A 19,962-nucleotide genomic window follows, 5' to 3' on the forward strand; every position below is an offset into this window, starting at 1 on the left:
GCTGAGTTTCGGTTCATTTTTGTGACGCGCTCCACTAACTTCATGGAAAGGTAACCGGGACAGTAGAAAGCGGCAACCTGTTTGTTTTCTTTATTTTACAAAAGCACAATGTTTTGTTTTTATTGTGAGTGTAGTGTACACAAATAAAAAAAGACACTTTAGAGTTTCGAATGATGTCTTACTGGTCATCTGTATGACCATAATTTATGCTATAATTGACAGAGTATTTAAAGTTGTTTCCGCTGTTATAATGAGACAAAATCATTTGCCATCGTGACGATTTGTGTCATGGAAATCTCATTACAGTCCAGTGATGAAATATGAGAGTCCTGGAAATGGGAAGCCTAAGGTGCCGCTTCACTTGCTGTCTCCTCTTGGAAAGGTGAAGTAGACTCAGATGAAGATGCCACTTTTTCTTCTTCTGGCTCATCTTTCCATGATTTCTTGAAAAAGCGTAATATTGAACATTGTGCATCCGCATAGTGCTTAATACACTAAAGTAAGCTGTACTGTACCAACTCCCTCAGGGGGGACTAAATGCCGCTAGGTGGAACAAATTTGCACTACTGTCTGTTCAAAATAAATGAAAAGAAACCTTGAGGATTTGTTGCTTTTTCCTGCTGTACCAAACTCGTATCAAACCATGACCCCAAAACCGAGTTATGTACCAAACCGTGACATCTGTGTACCGTTACATCCCTACTATATACCATTTCAGATGCAGCTTCTGAATAAAAAAATCATGGCCCTTGTAGCCTAAAAGTTTGTTTAATAAATTCTGTTGAATCAAAAATATTTCTTTCTAGAGCTACTTTTTGTAATGCCTAAATGCTTTTCTCATTCAACACAATAATACATTTAAATGATCTTTTGGGGGTAATTTCCCAACCAAATTTGATGTGTGATTATTTTGCGATTAATCAGTACATCATGTAATTAATTAGAATTAAAAGTTTTAATTGCTTGACATATATAAATATACACATATATATATATATATATATATATATATATATATATATATATATATAATTATTATTTTTTGGATTATCCTATAAACTTGTTCCTAAATGATCCTAAAAATGCAGTTTGATTTCTTATCTTCATAATAATGTGAAATGAGTAATTTTCAATAAGAAAAATCTAAATATATCTCTTTAACACCATGTGGCTGGAGGGCATGGTGATTGGTCTGAGAAGTCGTTACTGACAAGCAGGTGAGACAGGTAAATAACACAGGTGAGTCTTCCTGCACTGACCTCCGTGAAGCACTTCCTAAGAGAGAGCGGGACCTCCCCATCCACTGAACGTAGCATGTTCTCCACATCCTCCCGGACCACATAGGCTCCCGAATCACTGGCGAACAAGCTGAAGATGTCTGTGGATACAGAGGACATGCTGGTTAATGCACACACACCTTATCAGAGTCTAGCAGGCAATGTGTCTCGCACTCTCACATCAATCACAGCGGTCAGGGACACAGTGTGACACTCCAGAGAGTATGCAGCTACAAGTTTGACTAAAGAAACACCGAGCTAAACAAAGCTGAATAACATTGGATGACTGAATATGCTGAGCCTGAGGTGTGCTTGTTTAGATTGATGTTTGTAATGGAATTACTCGGGCATCTCCTGTGACATGCGAAATTAACATCATACTGTACAGTATACACACACACACACACACACACACACGTGTGCAAGGCAGAACAAGGGTATTTAGACCTGATGCTTTAAATCTTAAGAATAAAGCAACTAAAAAGTGAGAGAGAGAGAGAGAGAGAGAGAGAGAGAGAGAGAGAGAGAGAGAGAGAGAGAGAGAGAGAGAGAGAGAGAGAGAGAGAGAGAGAGAGAGAGAGAGAGAGAGAGAGAGAGAGAGAGAGAGAGAGAGAGAGAGAGAGAGAGAGTAATTGAAATGATCAAACAAAGAGGTAGTAAATTGAATTACAATACAAAACAAAATATAAAAGGTTGGGTTGAGTGGACTGCATGTGCCCCTCTGTACACCTACATTTGGCTTTCTCTTCATCGCGTCCTCTTGTTAACAGAACCAGCCCGACAATCAGGTAGTTGAAGTGTAGCCCTTTAGATGTGCCACCAAAAGAGCTGTAGATCACCTACAACAGATGAGAAAGGAAGGAAGGATGCACATTAAATGTATCACCTTAAAATGCACACAATTGATCAGCATTTAATTCGGTGTTCAAATAACTTGCTAAATTTTGCCATTGAACTCAACTTTATGCAATTGAGCAATGACGCAGAAACTACTAATGGGAGTGCAGGTTGCTATCCACCACCTGATACAGTTGGATAATGCAGTCAAGTAGTAATGTTTTCTAAAAACTAAAAGCTCAGACATTTGGCAACTTCCAATGATTTAGTTGTCAGTGTATATGCCCCTTTCTACAGAACACAGGAAATTATGCATTGTATTGCACATAATGGTTATGCAAAGTTCATACAGTGAAATATACACAGATTACACAGATGACAATAACATACTCAGTTCAGTATAATAATGATAATGATGATTATTAATACAAATTAGGTTTTAAAATAAATTGTTACCAATAAGCATTGGTAAAAAGTTTTTACAGGCATTTACAGGACAAAGTCACACAACACACCATGCAACTAAAGAAAACGTGTATTTGTAGTTACACAACAAAGAAGGTCATTACTTCAGGTCAGTACACTATTATGAATTCTATTGGTGTTTGAAGCAGAAAGCGCTTAAGACAGACAGCCTGGTGTTAGCCGTCATCTCAGACCTTTGATTTCCGCTGAGATTCAGAGAAACATCAGACTCTTAATGATAATAATGCACCCTAGATAGATACATATCTCCCCATAAATCAGCAGACAACATTTAGTTTAATACAGAGAAACATTACATTCTCTCTCTACCCACACTGCAGGGCTACATAAATGAATAAAAAAAATATCCCTGCAAAATATGGCACAGCAGGAGGGTTACCAGTAAAATGCTTTTCTTCTAGTTTTTGATCTGTTTCTATTCCACAGAGACATCTCATGCACACATAATTCACTTTTACGCCTGGTGTGACACCATGTCTTACCAATAACACCACATATAAGTACAATTTTCACACCCCTGATGCCTACTAAACAGTCTAGCACTCTGCGGCATACAAGAAAAATTTACTAGAAAAAGTTCAAACTGTTCAAGTTTAAATGAGTCTTGACTGACAAGTTGGACTACAGCTTCACTGCTGAGCAGGGTCCAAAATTCACTTTTTTCCCCATAATTGTCAAGGAACTTTTGACAAAACATTCACTTAACATGTTTGTGGATTAAAACAAACACGGATAATAGAAAAAACAGCTAAATAAATAAAACCAGTATATAAAAATAAATAAAACCAGTAAATATTTATTTACTTAAGCACAACCCTAACTAAAATAAAAAATAAAAAATAAAACAAAACAAAGAAAACATGTATGTCTGTGACCTTTCCACTAAACGCATGATAGTAAATTTACTAAAAGTATTTAAGTTATTTATTTAAGAAAATAAAACAAATTAGTAAATGAAAATTAAGCAAAACAGAACAAAAAATAAATATATAAAATATGTATTTAACAAAAATAAATAAACTAAACTAGGGCTAAACAAAATTTAGGCCTAATGGTAGGGATTTTTTGGTTTCCTAGCTAAATATATGATATTCAATTTACTGGCCACTATACTCGTACTCGCAAATTATATAGTTTATAACTAATTATTTAGAAAACAAACAAGTAAAGAAAAGTGAAAAATAAATAAATATATTTTAAATAAATAAATAAAACAAAACGTTTGTTAAAAATGTTTTGTTAAAGCTGCAGTCCGTAGCTTTTTTTGGGTTAAAAATAATCCAAAATACATATTTGAGAAAATACACAACCAGCCAGTGTTCAAAACTCTCTGCTTGCCTTAGCTCGATTCAAAGTGGTAAGCTTGTAATAATGTTTTTAATTCCAGTGGTACTGGTGGATTTCTGCGGGAGATTCGAGCATGTCTTTGCGTCATTACGTCACATCTGTACACATAAAGAAGGAGTCTCTCGGCTAGTATAAGCTATATTGAGTCATTACGTCACATCTGTACACATAAAGAAGGAGTCTCGGCTAGTAGGCTATGAGTGTGAGGATGCTGGAGGTGAAGATTTATAGCCTTTTCTCACAGCACTTGATATAATTAAACTTATCAATTTGATGGCGGATCCAGAAAGGTTCAAACGACAATCACCAGTGACAACTAGAGATTCACCCGCTGTAAAATGCAAAAGACTTCGGAGTGGCTACAGAAAAAAAGAGACTGCAACCGGACCCATGCGAAAACAAGGATACATATCGGAAGGACATTACATGTAGTCACGCAATGCTGACGTTGTTAACATTAACAATTTGAGAACAAAGTATAATTTGCACGGTTTTGCGTGATATGATAACTTATAAGCGATTGTTAGATTTAATCAGCGCAATTTACTGCAATGTCACAACCAGAACAAAAGCGGATGTTTCTTACTTGTTCAGAAGACATTTTCCGGTGAAAATTATTATGTTGGTCTTACTTCCAAAAAGAGAAATCTGTGATTCTGAATGCCAGTATCGACACCGGCGCGGTGATTGACAGCCGGACACTCTCCTCAAACATTGTGTTCATCCGCGCTGTGCCGTGTGGAGGGTGTCGAAGTACAACTCACGTAAAGTTGATAATTCCGCGAATAACTGCAATTGCAGATTTCGAACAGAGATGGCGACAAAGAGGAAAAACTGTGGACTGCAGCTTTAAATAGTTGTAAAATGAAAAAATGAAAATTTGTTTCTTTCTTGTATTGTATTTGTTATTTGCATCTTTGTTCTTATTTTTAATAAAGATAAATAACAAAAATAACTATATTGTGATTAATAAAATAATTGGAGAAAAAGATGCATCGAGAATCGTTTTGTAATTAAATCATTACCCTCTAAATCGTAATCGAATCGGAGACAAGTGAAGATTCCCACCTCTATGTTGAAACCACCACACAAAGCTTCCAGTTTCACATATGGCACATTTAGTTGATTGTTTTAATTTCCAAAGCTTTATATAAAGTCCTCATGCTGGGTGGCCATTGGTATGTGTGAACCCATTCATTTCTTATGGGCCGTTTACATACATAAGTCACTGAACCACTGTGATGACCCCGGTGTGTATTCTGCTCTGACAGCACATCATATGTTTACTGCATCAATGTGATCTTTTGTGACAGAACTAGGGAAGTGCAAGAATAGTTGACTAAACAATACTGCTGCTGCTGTTTGTCGACATTGGAAATACAGTCATTTTTTTCCACGTGTATGTTTTATATTTTTACAAAGGCTACATCCAAATTACTGTCCTATTAATATTACAATTGAAAATACATTTTGAAAAGTGTATATCAAAAATTATAGTTGCCAGTATACGTCAAAATACTTTCCATACACAAGAAGCGCGTTCAAAAAGTGCAAGCAGTTTCTGTGGTAACGATCAAAATCTTAACATTGGTGACTTTATGGTCACAAACTTTCTGAATTCTATTTATTATATTGAGTTTGTACTTACTGGTACTGCTGTATCAACTGATTCAGTTAATTTAATTAAATATGTCTATATTTGTAAACATTGATTAAATGAATGACTGTACAATGCTCATATCAATAAACATTGCATGTACATATGACCTAATTTTTCAGCAGCATTCGATATGGGATTTGACTGTTTGATTAATAGATTAAGTAGGCTATTTCAAATGAATTGCTAATACAGACTGTTGTTTTCTGACTATCTTCTGGGAGTTTAAGCGTTATAGAAATTAGTTGTGGCACACAGAACGGCTTCATTTTATTTCTACATTGTTCAAATGCATAATACACAAACACAGAAGCAATTCTTATTGAAAGTAGTTTTCATAATGAATAATGTAGCACGCTTCCGTAGCATGTAATCATTGCCCTTTGATGTAATACAAACACTGAGTGACTGAAGGTGGAGGTAATGATCAACTAGAGCATTCCAGAAGCTGACACGTGCACAGACAGGAAGTGGGAGGAAAAGTGTGCGATGCTGCAAGGGATTTAATGAAGCTGGGTGTTAAAGATCAACGTGTGGTGATGGCTGGCCTGCTGCGAGCTGAATTCAGGGGAACCAATCCACTTATCACAACGACGAAATGAGCAGCTGGGAGCTCGGGGTTCCTCCTGACTGTGCCTCCCAATGATGGACGCAGTGCAAGATGTCACCTGCAGCCAGCAGATTAATCACCCTCGGGCGCAGGCACTGACTACCTGTCATCTATATGCATTTGTGGGTGCATGTAGGTTAAGTGAATAATATATCGATTTTGAAGCATGGTTAGACAGTGGAGTACAGGGGCCGGTTGCATAAACTTCTAAGACTAGTCTTAGAAGTTAGTCATCAAATTTAAAGGAGAACTCCGGCGCAAAATGAACCTTTGGTCTAATAAAACATTGGTACCTAGTCAACCGTTCTCTGAGATTTGTTTTCATGATAATCGAATGTAAAGAGTTTTATCTCTAAAAACTGTTTAGCGTATAACGCTAGTAATGGGGGCATAATAAGTAAAAAGAAATCGCTAGTTAATACCACTAACAAGATTTAAAATAGCCCCACACGAACACAGTAACATAATGAGGGTCCCTACATGCAAAACGAAGCATTGAGAACTTTGTAAGTGTACAGACCGTTTAATAAGAAGATAAAGATAAAGACAGTCCACTTCGTGTATACAGACAGGAGCCATCTTTGGAAAACAGTCTCGACTAGTCAAACCACGAACGACGTGCTAAGTGAGCTGAACTGTATGAAGTTCAGTGAACTTCTGAACTGTATGAATGGAGTTCGTGGTTTGATTAGTCGAGACTGTTTTCCAAAGATGGCTCCTGTCTGTATACACGAAGTGGACTGTCTTTATCTTTATCTTCTTATTAAACGGTCTGTACACTTACAAAGTTCTCAATGCTTCGTTTTGCATGTAGGGACCCTCATTATGTTACTGTGTTCGTGTGGGGCTATTTTAAATCTTGTTAGTGGTATAAACTAGCGATTTCTTTTTACTTATTATGCCCCCATTACTAGCGTTATACGCTAAACAGTTTTTAAAGATAAAACTCTTTACATTCGATTATCATGAAAACAAATCTCAGAGAACGGTTGACTAGGTACCAATGTTTTATTAGACCAAAGGTTCATTTTGCGCTGGAGTTCTCCTTTAAGTCAGTTACATAAAAACATAAACTGGTCTAATTTGATACCGAAAAGTAAGACTGATTACTCCTAACTAACTGCTAGTTGGTCATACTAGTTCTTAAAGGGGTCATCAGATGCCCATTTTCCACAAGTTGGTATGATTCTTTAGGGTCTTCATGTAAAGTTTGTAACATACTTTGGTTAAAATTTCTCAATGGTTGTGTAAAACACCCTTTTACCTCCTCAAAAAAAGCTCTGTTAACAGCGACCCGTTTCGGTGCATGTCTCTTTAAATGATAATGAGCAACTGCTCACCCCACCCCTCTCTTCCGTGGGGCATGTCGACACAAGACACGTAAAGTGCTGCCTTGGCGGACAGTAAACAAATGGCTGAGGGTGTAAATATGCTAATACGGAACAGTCCGTCAGTGCTCGTGGGCGGAGCATGAGCAATATGAAATTCCAAATGGCTTGATTATTGAGAGTGTTTAGGCTTTTTGAGGATTAAAAAAAAGGAGTGAATGGATTTTTTTCAGTGAATAGTGGTTGTCCACACACTGCAAAGACACATTTATATGCAAACACCATGTAAAAGTGAATTTTGGATCCGATGACCACTTTAAAGGGATAGATCACCCAAAAATGAAAATTAGCCAATAATTTACTCACCCTCAAGTCATCCTAGGTGTATATGACATTCTTCTTTCAAAAGAGAGGTATTAAAAAAATCTCCTGGCTCTTCCAAGCTTTATAATAGCAGTGAATGGCTGTTTCTGTTTTGAAGTCCATAAGAGTGCGGCTCCGGGGGGTTAATCGGTTAATCGGCTCCGGGGGGTTAATGAAGCGAAGCGATGTGTTTGTGTTTGTGTAAGAAAAATATCCATATTTAAAACTTTATAAAGTAAAATAACTAGCTTCTGGCCAAACGGATTCCACTTAAGTGTAAAGCACAACTTATGCGAGTAATGCGACGTACTGCTGATATTTACACTACGCCATAACGCACTACGCTACTTCCCACGTCATAAGTTGCGCTTTAGGCGCAAGTAGACTGGCTATGGTCGTTTGGCCGGAAGCTAGAATTTTACTTTGTAACGTGTTAAAGACGAATATTTTTCTTACACATACGCATTGCTTCACTTCAAGGCTTTTATTAACCCCCCGGAGCCGTGTGGAGCACTTTTATGATAGATAGATGCACTTTTATAGACTTCAAAACATTCACTGCCATTATAAAGCTTGGAAGAGCCAGGACATTTTTTAATATAACTCCGATTGTATTTGTCTGAAAGAACAATGTCATACACCTAGGATGAATTGAGGGTGAGTAAATGATGGGCTAATTTAAATTTTTGGGTGCACTATCCCAGTTTTAGCATCATGGCTATGTTTATGCAACTGGGCCCAGGTGAAAATGTAAGGAAAATCTCAACCTTCTGATGGCGATGGTCAGTTAACCAGCACAGCATGCTAAGTGACATGTGCATGTGTAGAGTGCTAGAAAGAATCACTTTAGTAATAGACCCACTCAATAAAAGCATCAAAGTGCTTGGCAAAAATCAGGATATGTAGCTGTACAAGCTACTCGGAAAAGAGCTAAAAATAAACATAACTATGCAATTTCGGATGAGTGGCAGTTTTATTCAGCTGAAAGAATTTCATTGGATTGCAGCCAGGACTGAAAATCCATAATACCTGACGAAAGATTCATGACTTTAGAGTCAAGTCCTGTTAAAGGCCTCCATCGGTTTTAAGGACTTCTTTTAATTGACACTAAAAATTCAAAGAGAAGTGTCCCCTTCATAAAGCGATCTTACAGTATTGATCCGATACATTTTTCACAATAAAACTGGCTGAGATCCACACAGAAACGAGATGAAAATAACTAGTCAGCCACACTGGCATGCAAATACTAGTTCCTATGACAACAAGCAGAAAAAGTATAAACCAGAAAGGTTTCTGCTGAAATAGAGGGGGATCTCTGTATGATTCATCTCACAGAGATCAGACTGTAAAATACAGCAGGCAGGTAGAGGGCCACATGAACTCATGGTTACAGCGGTCAGGTCATGAGGAAGTATTTAAATGTCAGATGATGATGTGTGAGGGTGTTTTACCATAAAGCCCCACCCTTTCAGTTAGTGCTTCTCTGGGTTACAATTGGTAACCACATGACTTTGGGTATTTAGAGCATCAGCAAACCAAAACAGAAATACACACGAACAGGGAAATAGCTTAGTCAAACTGCAGCTAAGTTTATCTATGTTTTTGTGACTATCATCATGTACTAAAGGATGCAGTCTGAGCACAAAATATAAAGAAATATATGATCTAAATGCATCAAAGGTACAGTAAATAGACTGTCAAATATGTAGGCCTACTACTTGTAGCCTGCCATAAATAAACCAGGGAGGGAGACAGAACAATCAAGCACAAAACTGTTGAAACATGAAGAGACAGCACTGAAATGTTAATGTTGTATTAAAGCTTGACTCACCTCTGCAACCTTTGGGGGCACTCCATCGCCCAGTACTTCCCTGTAGAAGCATTGCTGGGTCATATAGACAGACAGGCCACTGGTCCTCTTGAAGGCATCTCGCAGACGTTTGAGCTCCACATCGGTAACTGTGAACACAGTGGAGAGCTGTCAAATAGCTGTATGGGATATGAGGTGGTTTTCAATAAAAACTACTTCAAAAAGAGGTTCATTGTTTTATACTAAACTATTGGAATGCATCCTTGCTGAATAAAAGTATTAATTTCTTTCAAAAAATACAAACATTTGACTCCAAACTTTTGAAAGGTAGTGTATATTATTATAATTTAATATTAAAAATATTAAATATTATCATTTAAAATAGGGCTGTGCGAAATTGTTAAAAAATGTATCACGATATAATGTTTCATATAGTTCAGAATCGATAATTATTGACATTTTTTATAACCTTTTCTTTTTTTAAAGACAAGTAGAAAAGTTTGAAATTAAACCTCTGTTTTTTTGTTTTTTTTTATCCACATTATTAAGGCAAACAACAAATTATATTAGTTTTAGCAGTCAAAAATAAAATGTAAACAAAAATGACCTTTATGTCTTAATAAAAAAGTAAGTGTTAAAGAAACTCTTGAACTTAAAATGTTACAAAATGTGTGCAACGTAAGTGTGGTACAATCTAGGCAAACTTTGAGGTAGATCAACATGTAATAAGTAGGGGTGTAACGGTTCACAAAATTCACGTTTCGGTTCGATACGACACAGTGGTGTTACGGTTCGGTACGTTTTCGATACAGCAAAAAGAAAGAAATGCCAGAGAATTTTTTTTATTATATATACGGTATATATATATTAAAAGAAATTATTTTTAAATAAGTGTGGGTTTTCCTATATCTTGAAACTTTTAGTTTTATAAATGGGGGTAATCTTTGAAGGATGAACAAATAATGTCATCACATTCAAAAATAACATTTAAATATGATAATATTTGAGTTTTGAAGTGCTGGAAAAAGATGTGTGATGTACTTGAAAGCATTTGACTATTTCTGCCAAACTTCCATGGTTACAGTTAGTGTTACTACATTAAATCCATGGTGAACGTTGCTGATCTGTAGAATTAAAGCCTAGGCCTATAACAAGTTAATTCATGGCACAATGTTTCTCCTGGTTTCCACGTCAGCGCGGTTTGATCCGTTCATAATGGAGAATTTTGAATGCTTCTCACTAGATCTTGCAGCGATGTTATTACTTCTGTGGCGAATTCAAATGCTTTCTTTACTGGATCTCTCCGCGCTGTAGAAACAGTGTCGCTTGATCAAGATCGGCTCGTGCTGCACTGGCATTGATGGTCCAAACTGATTAACGGTCCGTGAAGCAAATATGAGTAGCACAGTTTCTTTCCGCTTTCATTACATTTGCCATTTGATGTTGGGCAACGTTGTGGTGGCATTTTAATGAAAATATCGAGCGCTATATCGATTTTTTTTTATATTGTTAGTGTTACCAACAATGGTGTACCGTCGATAAATACAATTTTATCGCCCAGCCCTAATTTAAAATGTCATAAACAGGAAAGTGGAGGGATAAAAAAAAAATCAGGACATAGCCTAACACATTGATGACCCATTCAAAATCCTTGTGAGCATAAGGCTCGTTGGTGTCTAGCAGTTAATCGTTCCATTTACTTGTTATGCAGTTTTTTTAAGCAGAAAATTCATGTTTGGTGCGAACAGGGCCTTAGGTCTGAGAGAGGTAGCTCTGACTGCTGAGCAAACTTCTTATAAGTCAAAGTCATTGCCATCTTTGCACATTTCTCACCTCTAGCTCAGAGCATGTTGAGTTATAATGACAGAGAGGAACTACAGCAAGTGCTTTCATCTCTCTTTCACACGTACACACACACTCATCCCTTTTAAAACATCACCGCCTCTGCAGCCTGTATTTAACCCAGACACTTAGAGGAGGCCATTGCTGCTCCTCTCCACTCATAGCCTTGTACTGCCTAGCACAATACATCACAGACCTGCTCATAAACCACAGCACTGTTCTATCTGACCCATCCATATAACAGGGTCAAGGCCAAGAGCAGAGGGCCAAGACACCATGCTATTTCCAGGATATTTCAAGAAATGCTTTTCTGAAAGAACAGAATGGACTTTGAAATTAGGGATGCACCGAAATTTCGGCGACCAAAAATTTGGCCGAAACAGCTATTTTCGGTTTCGAAATCAGTGACTAAAACAGACGTTTAAATAGCGCTTCTCAGATGGCACGTTTTGACTGTGTTCAGCATCTATCTCATGCACACAACGTGGATAAGCTACAACAGTGAAACATATCAGCTGTGTGGACACTAGCTCTGGATTGACGATATTAATCGGTAGTGATGTGGTTCTTAAATCTATTTGTTGATGCGTGAACAAAACTTCATAACAAATTTGCTTTCACACTCAGTCCATCCAATATGTAAGTGACTTGTTGTCTTTAGTAGAACAGTAAAGAAGATTTTTAGATTTTTTTTAGATTTTTAGCATCATAATGAGACAGGAAGCTCGCGCTGCAGACTGCTGTTTGCTGAGGCTGTGGATTACAGGTAATAATATTGTGAATAATGTTCAGTTTCTTGCACAGAAAGATGCTTTCGCTTCATAAGACCTCATTGTATCGTCAGGAGCCATGGGTATTCTTTTTGTTTTGCCTGTATATGTACTCCCGAAGTGACGGTAGCCAGTGACTTGCACTATATGAATCACAGGACCACTGGTTTCATCTAAAAATCTTCTTTACTATTCTACTGAAGAAAAAAAACTAAACGTTTTTTGGTGAACTATCCCTTTAAGAATGCTTGGAATTATGTGGCACATAGTACATCCACAACAAAAGCATACAACAAATGCCACTCCATTGTAATAACAGTTGTTAGCATATCATTGAAGGAGAGCGACTGGACTGGAGCCATTTTTCAGCACTGATGTGATGGCTCTTGTGGTGTTGTCACAATAAGGCAGCTGATGTTTTCCTGCCCTTTTTGTCCTAAAACACCTTTTTAATTAGAATATTGTTTACTATAACAAATGTTGCAAATGTCATATGAAGAACATGTCATATGAACAAACAGTACCGATTTAAATTTTACAAACCTTAAGTACACAAAATTTGTTTAATTTGGAGACAGACGTCACTGATAGTAATGATAACTTGCGGTTCGGTGTAGGTGAGTCAAATGTTGATTATATAACCGCATCTGACTGATTCCATGAGTTCATTCAGTGAAGGATTCGTTAAACTGTAAATCATAAACTCGTTCAAAACGTAAACTTTTGAGTTTTTTTTTACATAATTCGTTAAAAGAACTGGCTCATAAGAGTCACTTGTTCATAAATTGGACTACACTGGTTGCTCTACATGTTTTGATTCACTAAAAAGAACTGGTTCATATTAAAAGTCATTTGTTCATAAATTGGACTACATCACAGTGGGCTGAAAATTAGGAGATTGGTTTCATCTTGTTTTTAATTTGATATTTTTAATTGATTTAATTTTAATAAGATATGCTGCCACAAAAAAAATAGACATATACTGAAAAATGGGTGTAGAAACAATTTTTCAACTCAGACATTGCTAGTAAATTTCCCAAACAAATACAAAGAAGCAATGGCAAGTAACACATTGAATTAATTTTCTAATTAGTACTAATTCGTTTCTAATTAGTAATTTAACTATTTCTAATAGTTATTTTCTTGGCAAACATGCTCCAATAATCTTTGTTTTATTTACAACTTCAGAAAATCATTTTTTACCGTATATAAACATTCATACAAACTTCTCTCCTCTAATTCTCATATCTGCACCTCAATTTCTCACTTATATGGCAATGAGGTTCAGTAAAAGGTAAACTCTGATTGGTAGGTCAGTGCTGAGCATATGAGCGCATGTCATTGTTAGGGGTGGGAATTGGCAAAAATGTGACGATTCGATAGTATTGCGATATTTGGCCCACGATTCAATATTATTGCGATTCTTAACATATTGCGATTCGATTCTACAATATATTGCGATTCATGCCCCCCATATTATTCAAATGCATTACAAAAAATAGAGGAAAATAAGACTCAACTCACTTCAAATGTCACATTTAATTCTGTGAACATTATCTTCTACACATTAACTGAACTGCAAAAGCTTTTATATATAATTCCACAAAATCAGCTTATCATTGAATGGCACAGCTTTTTAAATATCTAAATGTACACTCTTAAAATCAGTCAATCAAGCATTATATTATGATAATCAAGCATTAGCCTATTTAATGATAGAACTTCAGTAATTAGAACTAAAACTTGATAATCATGCATGAATGCATATTTGTCATTTTAACTGAACTTAAACTGAACTGGTGGTGCTTACGATATTGTTGGTCATTCAGTGTTTCTGTAAAAAAAAAAGTAAGATAATAGTAATTATTATTAAAAGATAATCCTACTACTAATTCTACTAATAATAATGACAATATACAACTATAGTCTATAAAAAATATAGGCCTACAACACATATATAATATAGGCCTACAACACATGAGCTGCTTGGTTCATGAATGTAAATCATTTGACAGCATTCGTTTGCTCTGATTTGCTGAAATTAAAACAGGCATGGGTGCCATCCAATAAGATTGCCGTTTGCGCATTAGTTCCACTTCCACCCACTACCGGAGAAACCGGCATCTCTTCTGCTTGTTCTTAAAAGCTGAATAATACCAGATGAACTCAGTTATTTTGACAGGAAAATACAAACAAGAAATCGTTTACATGTAGCGCGTCGATTTTGCGTGGTATAATGTAACTCTCTCGCTCTCTTTGCGTGCGTGAGAGAAACGTGCCGGCGAGTCGCGCGCCTTCACACTAGAGTATGGTGCTGGGCACGTCACACCATAGCCCGTCTGGTCACACACAGAATGATCGCTTGACGGAGTCACGGAGAGCGAAAGTCTCAAGCGCTCAGTCAGGGTTCAGCGAGTGGAAATGTATCTATGCTAAACTTACACTTGGCATCTACATTTTCATTTGAATTTCCAGTTGAATGCACGACAACAAAGCACCGCAACAAGCGCTTCCTTGTGGATGTAATAGGCGAATGTAAATTATCAGAGTAAACTCCGAGAAAACCCGGAAGTAAAACAGATAATTTTATAATTAAATATTGCGATACTTTGCGCTACTGTATCGATATAATTGCGGGCGCAAAATATCGCGATACTGAACAGAATCGATTTTTTCCCCCACCACTAGTCATTGTGATGTGACCAGTGATGCTGAAAGACACACAAGCCTCAGACGGAATATTGTTTAAGAACAATTTCAGCACAAAAGTGAGACTTTGAGCCGGAACACTGCATGAGCTGTATCAAGGATCTTGTAAGGACGTTTAAAAAAATGATGTCTATATCAGGATGTTGAGGACACCTTATTGCATAAAATCACTACAGACAAATGAGGATATTCAAAAGCTCAAAGCAAACTTAAACAGGTTCTTCCAATGAGTCAATGGAAAGAAACATTGTTTACATACAAGTGTAGTTGTCGACATCCAATACTTTTGGAAAGTTGATATTGTGAAAGTTGTGCGTTGTGACATGCCAAATTCGATTAAAATTGCAAAAAATAAAATAAAAAAAATCAATGAAGAAAAAAATAAGAGTCACCCCACCTCCTCCCAAAGTCTGAGTTTTATAAAACTACTTGGCATTTTTCCACCACATTACCATATTAGACTTATTAATGTTTTAGGCCTCAATATAACCAAATATCAGCCAAGAAATCAGCCTTGCCAAAATATGGCTCTATCGCTAAGCACAGCACATTTTCTCAATAGGCATTCCACAGTCTTTATAATACCAGGAAGAAATGGGTACTGTGTTGCGAAGATATGACGACAGGAAACAGACTGTGGATATTCCTGGACTTGACAGAGGGTGAACCAAAGGGACTGCCTGAGAAAACAGTTTAGAGCTCTGAGGGTCATAAAAATTGCTCAGGACTGAAGAAAGGTTGATTTTCTTACAAAGCAGGAGAAAACTTTTAATTCCCAAATGACATCCATTCTCTCAGGTCACAAATTTATAGTCAAAGACACACTGCTGGGGGAAAGGTGAGGGTGGTCAATGAGATTTCTCTCTCTTCATGTGATACAGAATGCACAGACATGGCCGTGGAGTAGACCACTGCATCCGAGATGTTTCAAAGTTGACAGGTCAGCAGATGCGCTGCCTCTAATATATCTCGGTAGTCTCTCCACCACAGGCATTTTAATAGACCTGGAGAGAGCATAATTATTCTGTATAATGATCTGTGGGAGAAAAGCATCGGATGAGGTGAACAACATCCCAAAATCATAAACACAATCATGGCACCAGATGTTCCACTGAAAAGGCAATGACAATGACTATGCTGAATGCTCGAGACATTTTCTGTGCATGTGCAGGAAGAACTCCTGACCAGTTTTTGAGGTCATTACAAGACAATTAAGCCAATTCTATTAAGCAATTCCCAAATTGCTCTCTCCAAAGGTGCCAAAGTAATATATGCAAACCATAAGACGGTTTCCCAAGGGAGACCGAGTGATAGCACAACAGTACAGCTATTAAAATATGCATGAAACATTGGAATCAGTTAACTAAATTGACAGAATAATTACTGTCATTTATTTTTATATTATAAGTTTAAAAGTAAAATAAAATGCGTAAAAATACATATAAAATACTTGAAGCAATGATTGGAGTAAAAATTAGGTCACTCTGATAGACTAAAATACACTTTCCTACAAGGGCTAGTTAAAGATCTCCTTTTTATGAGCCACAGTATTTACAGTAACCTATTCTTATCTATACTGACTCCATTATTCTCCAATAACTCTACGCTTACAATACCTGACTCAATTGTTTATTCAAACTCTTCTCCAAAAAAAGTATCCAAAAAAAAAGAAAAATACACCACCCTTTTCCAACACGAAGGAACACATTCAGTGGTGTTCATGTTAAGGTGATGAAAAGAAATGAGGAAATGCAAATGTTGTCTTGCTCTGGGGAATTCAGTGACAGGTCTACTCTCTGAAATAGCACAGCAACAGACTGCTAAAGCATTCACAGCTTCTTTGATTTTCCCTTTCCTCGTCCAGTCAGAGAGCTTCCCCTCAGAGGAGAGACAGCTAGATCCATAAAGCTCTGAGTTACTGATGGAATGCCTGCAGGATACACTGTATCCTACAGTAAAACTAATTTCAGTGTGCCATTACCCAGAAACATGACCTACTTTGAGTTCCCAGTAAGCTACTACAACGTAGGTCTGTAGGTGGTGGCAACCTTACATTCTGGGCAGAGGACTCCAAGGACGACCTGAGTACAAATGAGACGCCTGACCCTTATAGGTAGGCAGCATAAATAAACATGAATTCCTGAAGACGAGACTCAATTATCTCAGATGGATTCGATAGCCTGGAATCTCAGAGGACCCTCTCTCAGTCAAGCTGACAGGGGAATGCCTGTGCTCCCCATAAGGCTAACAGCATTGCCAGTGGGCTACATACGACAGGGTTAGGACACTAGAAGCTCCTTTATAATACTGAACAGTATATTGAATGTTAGATGAAAGCCACTGAAAACCTTTGAGAATGATCACTAGACTAAAACCTTCAAATTACGTACTAACGAACATTATGGATGATTCCAATCCACACCTTTTTTAAGAATAACACAGTAGGAGTATTAATAAATGAAAGACAACAGTTCTTCTTTGTTTTTGATCACGAATGTGTCACCATTTTCCTGGAAAAGTGTTTATGAATTCACAGCTGTCGCATTATGGCTGTAAAATTTCCAGTTGGAAATTACAAACATAAAATGTTTTTTAAGACAATATTTAAAGAAAAATATATCTTTCTATCTAGGGATGGGTCATGATGGTTGACTAATTGTCATATATATATATAAAATAAATAAATGGAGCCTGGATATTATTTCAATATAGTCTATAATGCACAATGATGGATTTAAGAAAAAATATTACATGACTGAGAACAAGCCAATAATAAAACAAGCAATAAAATGCTGACATGAATGCCATTCCCCTTTAACACTACCTTATTGTGATGAAGTGATGTCAGCAACATTGGCTATTGGGCAGCATGGCACAAAAAGCTTCAATAAATGTGCCACCACAGTGTGGATGCAGCTGAAACAATTAGGGTAATTCTACCTCTGCTAACGGGCTCAGGGCCAGCTAACTCCCTCTCCCCACCAACACACATACACACAACCGTATGATACAATCACACAATCTTTTAACCCTTCAACACTCTCAGGTTGCCCTATTTAGCTTGGGAAACATTATGTTAGCTTTAGCAATTATATCAATAAGATGAAAAGACAAAAAACAACTAAATTCCTCTGTAGCTGTTTCAGATTTGGCCAGATGTATCTTGGCCTGTGGTTTTCTAGTAAGAGAAACAAAAATGCAAATAATGCCTATGCAAAGCAACAGCTAAATTCTGCTTATTCATCAAGGTGGGGAAAGATAAGCAATGCTTGCTGACGCACTTGATCTCAGGTGCCAGTACCTGCTCTCAACACCCCGATCATTAGACACACATAAACATACCAGCATCAAGGCCTGTCAGCCAGATTGTCAGGTCACTGGAGCAGTTAGGTGATTATGACTGCCAGAAAAAAATCAAGAGTATACTGACATAAACATTAAATAACCAATCTAAAAGTATGACTCTGAAGCGTCACATTAGCGAAATTTCTGTTCATTTTCATGGGAAAAAATCTGTCTATTGTCAGTACTAGTGTAGCGATGTATGGGCCTGTTTACACCTGGTCACTTCATGCATTTTCTCAGATCGGATAGCTATCCGATCGTGAAAAGACCGAGTGTAAATGCCATCCGAAACGCATTTGAGACGGATTTAAATTCAATCACTCAAACCACTTCAGGAGTGCCTGACACGAATTCCAGACGAAACTGGACAAGTGTAAATGCATCTGGTTAGGTTATTGAAACCACATATGTAAATCACACAATATGTAAAGCTTACTTTTGGTAAACACAGAGAATCTGCATGCCCAGTTTGAAACAATTGCGAAATCTGCCTCAGTAAATCTTTCACTCTTATGCAGAATTCCCTATTGCATGGATTCCGACTGAAATTACTGGATTTTGCCAGTGAAAAATTTCCAGTTGAAAAAGTGAAAGATTCCAGTTGTTTGCCAGTGAAAAATTTGCCAGTGAAAAATGTGTCAGTGTTTTTTAAAAGTTGAATTAACATCTTTTACCTTGAGTGCCGTGTAAAATGCTGTGTCATGTGTGAGATACGGCAAAAAACGTGAGATACGAGTGCAATGTTAAAGATGCCCATCTAGTGCGTTTACATAGAATAACAATGGCACATCCCAAACAAGGTGAACAAATGCCAGCGATAATACTGGCATTTGCGAACAGCACAACATACAAAAACTCAAAAATGCATAAAGAAATAACCGATGCCATCACGTATCATTTATGCATAGATATGGTGCCTGTAAATATCGTCAATAAAGAGTATGTGTAAGGAAATATCGCTTCAAAATCATGATTAAAATCGAAATCGCAATATTGATAAAAAAATTGTGATAGTACTTTTTTGTCCATATCGCACAGCTCTAGATGTTAACCACCTGAGACAGTCCCCATCAATATTCAGATTCAGGGTTTTTTGATAACCAATTCTCAAAATGTATCCTTGGTTCCCACCAGTATTAAATGGAGAATTACCCCTAAAATGAAAATTATTAGCCTACATCATCATCTGACCCTCATGTCATTCCAAAGCTGTATGACTTTCTTCTGCAAAATGGAAAGAAAGATATTTTGCAGAATGTGCCCATTGAGTTTCATGGTATAGACTAAATAAATAAATAAAATACAATTTTTTTTAAGATTTTCAAAACATCTTTCATGTTCCACAGAAGAAAAGAAAGTCATACAGGTTTGGAACAACATGAGGGTAAGAACATGATTAAAGATTTTCATTTTTGGGTGAACTATCAACTTATTTGTTTACATCCTTGATGAGGAAACACTTACAGCTGACAGGGGCTGTCATTGCCTTATATCAAATCAAATTAAAATGTATGTATAAAGCACTTTAAAAGAACCGAACTAGACCAAAGTGCTGATAAACAGGCCTTTATTAAAAATACT

General features: G+C 36.9%; 1 protein-coding gene across 3 annotated transcripts in view; it reads right to left on the minus strand.

Moving 5' to 3' along the window:
• The window catches only part of usp32 (ubiquitin specific peptidase 32), a 49,653-nt gene that overhangs the window by 28,825 nt on the left and 866 nt on the right, over positions 1-19,962 (minus strand). For all 3 annotated transcript variants that reach the window (XM_056263417.1, XM_056263418.1, XM_056263416.1), the window contains exons 2-4: positions 9,737-9,864; positions 2,011-2,116; positions 1,260-1,378 (exon numbers count right to left, since the gene is read on the minus strand). In XM_056263417.1, the coding sequence (XP_056119392.1) occupies positions 1,260-1,378; positions 2,011-2,116; positions 9,737-9,864 (353 nt within the window). The remainder of the gene's footprint in view (positions 1-1,259; positions 1,379-2,010; positions 2,117-9,736; positions 9,865-19,962) is intronic.

This window comes from Rhinichthys klamathensis, unplaced genomic scaffold (assembly GCF_029890125.1).
Source record: "Rhinichthys klamathensis goyatoka isolate OS25496 unplaced genomic scaffold, OSU_Roscu_1.1 h1tg000206l_1, whole genome shotgun sequence".
NCBI lineage: Eukaryota > Metazoa > Chordata > Actinopteri > Cypriniformes > Leuciscidae > Rhinichthys > Rhinichthys klamathensis.